This window comes from Stomoxys calcitrans, chromosome 2, assembly GCF_963082655.1.
Source record: "Stomoxys calcitrans chromosome 2, idStoCalc2.1, whole genome shotgun sequence".
In the NCBI taxonomy this organism is placed as follows: domain Eukaryota; kingdom Metazoa; phylum Arthropoda; class Insecta; order Diptera; family Muscidae; genus Stomoxys; species Stomoxys calcitrans.
Window position 1 is genome coordinate 96,595,943 of NC_081553.1, and position 10,254 is coordinate 96,606,196.

Below are 10,254 nucleotides of genomic sequence, written 5' to 3' on the forward strand. Positions count from 1 at the left end.
CATTCATTGTAGCCCCATATTGATATGTTTCCCCGAAATACGTTCAGTTTAGGGGTTGCTTTGGGTCTTACCCACAAACACTTGGCTCCAAAACTGGATTCCTTTTCTACTCTTTATCTTTCATTTGAGTCCCATAGTGTAATGATGGGTCAAACAACCTATTCGAAGTGTATTAAGGATTGACAAAAATCCCGTCACGGGATAACAGTGAGCACCACACAAACTGGAACATTGAGGTCCGATCTGTGTGGTGTTCATTGCTGTCACGAGAAGCTTAGCTGCGAGCTGCCGGACGCATCCACAGGTTGCTCCATTCGGAATAGCTGTAACTCCAGTCGCGAACAATCAGCAGTATCGAGCGGAGAGTCTCAGTGAGAGTTCGGGTGGCATCGGCTCTTGCACAAATACTGAGTGCCTACGACGCTCGATTTAACAAGGCGAGTTATTGGCGCCTTTAAATAATCAATGGCCACCCTGTTCCCGGGGCATCAGTCCCCGGACCAAAACGAGCTTGCCCACCTACAGGAGCTTGACGAGGATCGCCACTTCCGCATGAAAATGTGGGTATCACAACAACATTAACACAAATGTTAATGTCATTTTCCTAATCTACGCCCAAATTTCTTTTTTTTTTTAATCCCATATAGCCATGGTCTGCTATTATGCCCATTAAGGGAACTTTTGGGGTGGAAACACCACCCATTACATGGACTTAATTTTTTCCCCATAAACGTAATCTACTTTCATACGAGTCCCATATTGACTTGATCTTCCAATAAACCTATTTTCGGTGTTTAGAGGTTGGGGCGACCCCCAAGTTGCTTGGACACAATTTTTGATATCAAATTCGTTCTCTAATCCTGAATAGATTTCATTTGAGTCCCATATTGTCCTGATAGGTACGCTTTTATTTTCGGGTAGTGCTTTTGGAGTAAGGTGGAGGGTCCCATATTGACAGGAACGTCCAATATGTTTTGTGGTTAGGGCGACTCGCCGGGTGCTTAGACTTTCATTTAGACTCTACTCTCCAATACTTTCATTCAATATCCATATTGTTCCGATCGGTTCACTTTTGATTTTGGGTTGTGTTTTTGGAGTAAGGGGAGGGAGGGAGCGAAAAATAATATGGTCTATGTTTCCTTCCAAACCGATTTGAGAAAATCGGTTCTGCCGTTTTTGAGTCTAAACGGAACAAACAAACCGAATCCCATATAGTCGTGATTGGCCCTTTAATATGCCCTTTTTGGGGGTTTTTGGGGGGGTGTGGTGATCCCCTAAACTTCGATCTGATTTTATATGCCAGATTCGTAATCTACTCCCGAATACCTTTCGTTTAAGCCCAATATTGATATCAACGTTCAATTTGTCTGTTTGGAGTATTTTTGGAGTTAGGGTGACTTCCGGTGTACTTATGCGCTAATTTTAATACCATACTCGTATTCTACTCTTCAATACATTTCATTTGATATCCATATTATCCCCATCTGTCCACTTTTGATTATGGGTGGTGTTTTTGGGATTAGGGAGAGAGTCCTTCCCCTGCCGGTATCAACAAATTGTAAAGCCTATTCCTTCTCCCTTACCATATTCGTAATGTACTCCCAAATACGTTCATTTGAGTCCCATATTATCATGATCTTCCAATATACCTATTTTAGGGAGTTATGGGACCCCTAGTTATTTAAACCCAATTTTTTATTCGAAATTCTTACTCTACTCCTGAATACCTTTCATTTGAGTCCCATATTGTTCTTATCGGTCCTCCATATTGTCCTTATCGGTCCTCCATATTGTCCTTATCGGTTCTCCTTATTGTCCTTATAGGTCTCAATGTTAACCCAGAGAAGACTGAAATATGCCTGTTCACGAGGAAGACGAAGTTGGGCCAATTTAACGCACCCCGTTTCCTCAATAAGACGATTTCGATATCTGACAAGCCCAAATACTTAGGTGTGATCTTGGACAAAAAACTGAATTGGAAGTGTCACATTCAGGAGCGTTCTGAGAAGGCTCACAGATGTTGGGCACTATGAAAACGGGCCGTAGGCTCGAAATGGGGCCTGAATCCGACGAAAGTCCACTGGCATTACAGGGGCGTGATTAGACCAATATTTACTTACGCCTCAATAGTTTGGTGGACTGCTATGGAGAAAATGAGCAACATAAGGACCATACATCAGGTTCAGAGAACATGTTGTCTTGGCATAGGCGGAGCGATGAGGACCACGCCCACTAGAGCACTGGAGACTATTCTAGATATCCGACCCATTGACATACAGATTAAGTGTGAGGCAGGCACTGCGGCTATAAGACCTAAGGCGATGGGAAAATGGATTGAGGATGGGAGCAGCTCATAACATCGCGGTATAAGCGAGGCGACGTTAGGAAACCTGGAAGTAAGGGAAGAGGTTTCCGATCGTATACCTGAAATGAACCTTCAAGTCGAGTGCGAGGCACTGCTGCCATCGGCACAGTCTTGAATTGACGGAACCCTAATATTGCCATCTGGAAGACCATGTTACACGGATGGATCAAAGCTAGAGGACAGAGTGGACCTGGAGGTCTACATTGAGAACCCAGGGACTGAGATCCGTTTTAGACTGCCTGACCATAATACGATCCTGTAGGCGGAGATCCGGGCGATCACGGAAAGCGTGAAATTGTGTGGTGCTAACACAAGGTCGTCGCGTGTGAACCGACAGTAAAACTGCCATAAGGGCAATAACAACCAGGATGCTAAGGTCACGAACAGTCTTGCAGTGTAAGAAGGAGATTAACGCCTTCTCTGAGGATGACAAAATCCGCATCGTTTGGGTGCCGGGGAAATGAAAGGGCAGACGATTTGGCGATAAAGCAAGAGGACTGCCGTCAATAAACTTGGTTAACCCGAAGCCTTTCGGGTCGACGCAATCCCTGTTAAGGGAGTAGGCGACGAATGCGCATTCAACATTGTGGAACAGCGAAACGATCAAAAGGACGGAGAAAATCCTATGGGGGGATCCAGATCGTGAGAAGACGAGACTATTACTGAAAGGAAGTAAAAAGGAGGTCAGTATAGCTATTGGTATCATAGCGGAACACATAGGACTTCAAGCTCACTAATGTAAAATCGGTGCGGCAAGTGATAGCATGTGTGGGGCATGCGAGGAATATGATGAGACGTTGGAGCATTTCTTTTTGTCATTGCCCGGCTTTAGCGTCTAACGGATACCGGTACTTAGATGGAAACACAATACCAGACATGGACCAACTTTTTAGAGGTTACTTTATAATTTTTAGAGCGCACAACCATCCGATTACTGGCTTAGGTCCATAGTGGCATGGGGCGGATTAATATCTGCACCCTCTTTTCAACCTAACCTAACCTAGTATAGCAGATATAGCTCATATGTATTTGAAAAAATTATTCAAAGAACTGAACAAATGCAACCTCTGGTGGAGGATATATAAGATTTCTGTATGGTGTAACTGTAATGCATACACCATAAGGTTAGTGTCTCTGCTATTTGTGCTGTGGTGAAATCTATCTAACGGTGAGCGTTCCACCTTAGTTATCGGTTTAAATAGGATGGCTAGTTAAACCTTGCTCTTTAAATCCGGATTTAATGTCTCGATCATCTGTTTTCCCTTTATAAAATCAGCTGACGAAAGCCTTACATCCGGATTTAATGAGCAGTGTAAACGGGGTTTTATTATCTTTATCATTTAAGCTGCTATTACACGATCAGACATGCCATATATAATATCAAAAGTAGCTCCTTTGAAAGTTGTAAACATCGTGTGATACGATACGAAATATGCAACTTTTTCGATTCAGATACATTCAGACACATATTCATAAAAAAGGTACGATACATATAAGAATACAAGCTGATTAGATCGCACTTTATTCCTTTGGCGTACATAAAACAAGTCTTATGAATACAGAACGGCTGAGAGAATTTGACATGTCAACTAATTTTTGAATTCGGCGTAGAAAAACAAAAACTTCAAAATAAATAATTTGTAAATTGTGTTTGCTGCTGTTATGGTTTTTAAACTTAGGGTACATAATGGCAACCTTATTCACTATAAGTTTCACTCAGGGAACTTAGGTCTATTGTGTCGGTAGAAGAACAGTGACAAAACGGCCAGGAGGTCTGGAGAAGTTCCCTCCAATATGCAATTAAAAGCTATAGTAGTCAAGAATGGCGAAAGGACTTTTGCAAGAAAATAATTTAGACAGGAAACTAACATTTGTGTAGCCATAATCCTGCACCTACTCTCGCAATTTCAAGGCAGTCTCATAATAGGTGCTCAACCGTCTATGACTCTTCCTCATCCCCACAAATTAAACTTAAGTCCGCCATGTTACCATCGCAAGGATATTCAGTAGTGAGAGCGGCAGCTCCATCACATCTAGGAGAGAGCCCCTGAACATATCAAGTAACCTAGTATTTTGGCAGCATACTAAATATATGCACTCCGAATGGCCACACACCATGATGACAACGTCATCCTCGTAGCCAACAAACTTTAACTGTCGTTTTGAAATGTCCTGAAAATCTGACAGATATCCAAGAGCCAAAAAGGGGTACACAACCCTTCCTTGAGGCGATTAAGCCCTGAACACAATCTTCCTATTTGAGCCATTTGTTAGCATTCACGTCGTAGCTATCTACGGCTACAATAACCTTATGAAAACTATTTAAACCTACCAACTTGGTGGTTTTGTGGGTTGTTGTTTTACATAGGTGGCGATCCTCATCAGGTTCCTGTAGATGAACAAGCTCGTTCCGATCCAAAGTACCGATTACAGCGAGAAAAAGGGGGCCATTGGTTATTTGAAGTCGCCAATAACCTGCCTTGTCATATCGAGCATCATAGGCACTCAGTATTTGTGCAACAGCCGGTGCCGCCCGTACTCTCACTGAGACTCTCCGCCTGATACCGCTGATTGTCCGCGACTGCCGTTACAGTTACTCCGTTTGGAACATTCCACTATCCACAACCTGTGGACTCGCCCGATAGCTCGCAGACTAAGCTTCACGTGACAACAATGAACACCACACAGATCGGACCTCAATGTTCCAGTCACTTTTGTAGGTAAAGCCTCTGGAGCTAATTGGTATTTTGAACATTTTTAAATATGACAATTTTCTTGACACTCAAAAATTAATACACTTCTTTCTTCTTGTTCTGATTGGTCGAAACATATTTTCCAAAAATTTTAAATGTCAGGGCGAATCCAATTTTTTTTCGCCCTGTTTACAAATTTTGACGTATCAAATTCCCATAAAAGATTCTTTGTTGTAGCAATTCGCCGATGCGGCCACCTCATTAAATACGCCTTGTATTTGACCATGTAATAATAGCTTCATGGTTTCTTAACGTAAATTATGTTTAATTGGTCTATTTCGGAATTAAGAACAATTGAATTTGGAATTGAAGCACATGAGATTCATGCGAGCAAATTTCGAATGCCATTTCTATGAACGAATGCTTCATAGAAGAGTCAAAAGCAGACGCCATCATTTACGATTGTGTTTGCAACTCTTTGGCCGTCAACACGCAGACTGTAGGCTTTGACAATTTATATTTTCATTAGCCGTCGACAGCGATATTTTGCAACGGCGTCAGTGTTAAAGGCAGAGAAAAGAAAGCAGTGTCCGAAAGTTGGGAAAACAAATTAAAGAAAAATAATTTTCAACAAAATAAGAGTGAATTTTATGCAAAGGTATAACCTTTCCTTGTTTTGCAATGCATCTTAATTGAAGAGTCATTTAAAAAAGCAATCAAAAGATTCTTTAGGACGTATATATTTTGAGAGCGAAAAACGCACACACACACACAGCCTTACTGGAGCAGGCATTGTTAGTAAAGCCAGAAAACATCTTGTATCTCTAACATGGCATCACTGGAACCAGCACAAAATAAAACCTGGGATTTATCTCTGTATGAGCTGCAGCGCAAACCTCAGGAAATCATTACGGACAACACAGAAATAGCAGTTTCCCCCAGAAGTTTACACAGCGAGCTGATGTGCCCCATATGCTTGGATATGCTTAAGAAAACAATGACCACCAAAGAGTGTTTGCATCGTTTTTGTCAGGACTGTATTATAACTGCCCTGCGTTCGGGCAATAAGGAGTGTCCCACATGCCGAAAGAAATTGGTGTCCAAGCGTTCCCTAAGACCGGATCCCAATTTTGATTTATTGATATCGAAAATCTACCCGAGCCGTGAGGAGTATGAGGCTATACAGGAAAAGGTAATGGCGAAATTTAATCAGACGCAATCGCAACAGGCATTGGTCAATTCCATAAATGAGGGCATCAAACTACAAAGTCAAAATAGACCACAACGTTTTCGTACAAAGGGAAGTGGGGGCGGCGGCGGCGGTGGTGGTGGTGGCGGTGTTGGTGCACGTGCAGGCACTGCAAATGGAACAAATCATAATTCTAATCATCCACATAATGTATCGAATGAAAGCAATACAAATGGCAATGAAAGTGATAGCAACAATAGGGAAAGTTCCACAGGGCCTCCAAATGTACCCCCACCTGCGGCCACACCACCACCCCCTACCCATTCTACCACACCCAGCAATAATTTGGTGGCAACTTCGTCGACAGGCCTAAGCCAAGGGGCTAGCACTTCCTCGACTCGCATGGAAGATGGGGCCTCTAATCCCCCCTCTGTGCGTTCCACTCCCTCACCAGTTCCCTCAAATTCGAGCAGTTCCAAGCCCAAAAGGGCCATGTCGGTGTTGACTTCAGAGCGTTCAGAAGAATCCGAATCTGACTCACAAATGGATTGTCGCACAGAGGGAGACTCAAACATTGATACCGAGGGAGAAGGTAATGGGGAATTAGGTATCAATGATGAAATTGAATTGGTTTTCAAACCCCATCCCACAGAGATGGCCGGGGATAATCAACTAATGAAAGCCCTGAAGGAGAATTGCATACGTTACATAAAAACTACCGCCAATGCTACGGGTATGGATTTGCAAATTTCTTATGATTTTTTTTTCTTTTTCATTAACTTTTGTATATCTTGCAGTTGATCATCTCAGCAAATATTTGGCTTTGCGTATGACCTTGGATTTGGGCTCCGAATTACCCGAGGCATATCGCATGCTCAATTTGTGCATATACATTGCACCCCAACCTTCACAGTTGGTCATTTTAAATGGCAACCAGACATTGCATCAGGTCAATGAAAAATTCTGGAAAGTTAACAAACCCATGGAAATGTTTTACTCATGGAAGAAATCATAAAAAGCGCCTCCTGTACCCATTAGTAGTTTTTAAGAGCAATGTTTGTAGAAATTCCAAACGAGCTATACCAACAAGGGCTGAGGTTACATGCGTTCTAATTTTTTTCATTTAAGAAAAAAACATTGGAAACAATTTAAAAATTATGAGTGTAGTGTACTTTTTTCCTTTAACTATTAGTATTTATAGATTATCGCATTAGTTTTTAGTTAACATGTAATTATGCAATCATTTCGAAACAAAAACAGATATTTAATTGCTTTTAATGTGTAATCAATATCATAACTTACTATATAATAAACTATTGTATTTAACTTTTGAAAAATGTGGAAGTATCTTGCAACAGATGATAACAGGATGAGCTCAACCGTTCCAACCCGGTCACAGTAAATTAACTGAAAGATTATTCGGTCGGTGAACCCTATAGGGATATATGGTTGAAGCACCTCATACACTGGAATATAGTAAGCTGGGGTTGGCCGTTAAATCTCTCACCTACTTTTTGTGAATAACAAGTAGAACCGCAGTTACCACATATATCGAACTCTAAATGCCTTACAGGCTAAAAAGGCAAAAAAAATATCCTAAAATAGGCAAGGAAGCTTCAAGTCGATAGTAGGCGAAAGCTATTGGCCCTCATGAAATGTATGGCGATAGCAGTCAGGTCCGATAATGCAGTGCTAGGGCTGTACAACGTGTTTAAACCTACCGTTAGCAGTGGTCACAATGATTATAGACACCCCTTCAAAAGCATGTTGTCTGCTTGGTACTTTTGAGGTTTAATGCACACCATGTTTATGGCATTCTCCCCTAGATAACAAGCAGAGGGGCATTGCTTTGGCTGAACCGATTGTCCGCTTTTGTGCAGCATCTCACCTGACATTTCTGTTGCATCCCCTGATCTCCTGAATGACATATCTTCAATCGCAGCTTCAGTGGGCTGACACCACCCTCAAATATGCTAATTGCTTAGAGGAAATATCAACACTGGTGCTAAAGAATCTGCGGCGGAATATCAACACTGGTGCTAAAGAATCTGGATTTATCTGCAAATGCAAATTTTGCCTATGAACATTCCACTAAGGAACGGGAGCAAACTTCTCACATATCAATGAGTGCAGTCCGATTCAAGTTTTAAGCCCAATAATAAGGGACCTCCTTTTTATAACCGTGTCCGAACGGCGTGTCGCAGTGCGACTCCTCTTGTGGAGAGAAGTTTTACATGCCAAAGACCTCACAAATGTTGCCAGCATTAGGAGGAGAAAACCACCACTGAAAATTTCTGATGGTCCGATCTGGACAATATGGGTATTAAATGAAAGGTATTGGAAAATAGTATACAAATATGGTATTATAATTTGGGTTGAAGTACCTATGGGCCGCCTCAACCCCGAAATTCCAAAACAGACATATTGGACGTCCATGTCAATATGGGTCTCAAATGAAAGGTGTTCGGGAGTAGATTATGAATCTGGCATACAAAATCAAAATTGTCACCCTTCCCCCCAAAAACGCCTCAAATAGGCATATGACCCATCATGACTATATGGGACTCAGTTTTTTTGTTTGTTCCGTAGAATCAAAAAAGGCTGAACCGATTTTCTCAAAATTTTCACAGATTGCGTAGGTTTGTCTGGAAGGAAACATAGGCTATATAATTTTTAGATAACGTATGGAGGCGGTCCCTTCCTTCTTCCCCTTCAAAAACACCAGATCTCGGAGATTGGTAATGCGATTCGTTCGAAATTTTTTTTGCATTCTCATAGTAAAAACAAAACATGGTTTCTATTGTTGGGGTCGAGTGCCTCGGGGGCCGTCCAAAACCAAACGCCAAATGGATATATAGACCAATCACGACAATATAGAGCTCAAACGAAAGGTGCTTGAGAGAAAAGAATGAACTTGATATCCAATTGAAGAGCCATGTGGTTGGGGAACTGATTCACCCGAAAACACCTTCCTATTATATAAAAGGTACTTGATGTTTAAATTGATTGATTTTTGGGACAAAGTCCATGGGGTCCACCCCACCCTCAAACAGAATTTATTTACCGATCATGCCACTATGGGGCTCATATAAAATGTATTTGAAAGTGGAGCACCTGCCATTATGGGCCTCATATAAAATGTATTTGAAAGTAGAGAACCTGCCATTATGGGGCCAAGTGTCTTTCTAAATCGGAAATATTTACCAATACAATAATTTTGGACTCAAAAGAAAGGTATTTGGGAGTGGAGTAAAAATTTACCCAGGAATCGAGATGGGGCACACTTCTCACACATCAATGAAAGCTTTTCGATTGATGTTTAAACACAAAGATAAGGGACTTTTTTTATAACCGAGTCCGAATGGCGTGCCGCAGTGCGACACCTCTTTGGGGAGCATTTTTTACATGACCATGCATGTCAAAGTTCGCCAGCATTAAGAGAGGATCACCACAGCTTTAAATTTATTGCCAGGATTTGAACGCAGGCGTTCAGCGTTAGAAGCGGATATAGGCTACAGCGGCACTAATACGATATACACATTCAGGGCGAAGTGTCCCAACCCTAAAATGATATTAGAGGGGTAAAGAAGGCGTAGCGGAGCGGGCCCGGTTCGGCTTGTATATTTATCTTATATATAAAAATCAATTTGTGTTTGTTTGTTTGTATGTTTGTGTGTTCCTCATAGACTCGGAAACGGCTGAACCGATTTTCTTGAAATTTTCACAGATGGTGCATAATGATTCCGTGGTGAAAATAAGGTATAAATTTTTTGTTATCTGAAGGGGGGCGGACCATCCCCCTTACCCAAATTTTCAGAAACGCCAGATCTCGGAGATGGGTGGTGCGATTTAAGCGAAATTTTGTGTGCTCTCATATAGTACCCTAAAAATAAAAATTTGGTATCCAAATTTCGGGGGCCGCCCCACCCTAAAACCTACCAAACATATATGTAGACCAATCACAACAATATGGGACTCAAATGAAAAGTATTTAGGATAAGAAAACG

General features: G+C 41.6%; 2 protein-coding genes across 2 annotated transcripts in view; both read left to right on the forward strand.

The window, feature by feature from the left end:
- Positions 1-10,254, forward strand: part of LOC106095781 (vacuolar protein sorting-associated protein 72 homolog) — a 223,551-nt gene that overhangs the window by 196,550 nt on the left and 16,747 nt on the right. The window lies entirely within an intron of this gene.
- LOC106095779 (E3 ubiquitin-protein ligase RING1) lies at positions 5,620-7,535 on the forward strand. The gene is made up of 2 exons (XM_013263118.2): positions 5,620-6,980; positions 7,045-7,535. The coding sequence occupies exons 1-2, from the start codon at positions 5,888-5,890 to the stop codon at positions 7,260-7,262; spliced, it is 1,311 nt and encodes a 436-aa protein (XP_013118572.2). The 5' UTR covers positions 5,620-5,887; the 3' UTR covers positions 7,263-7,535.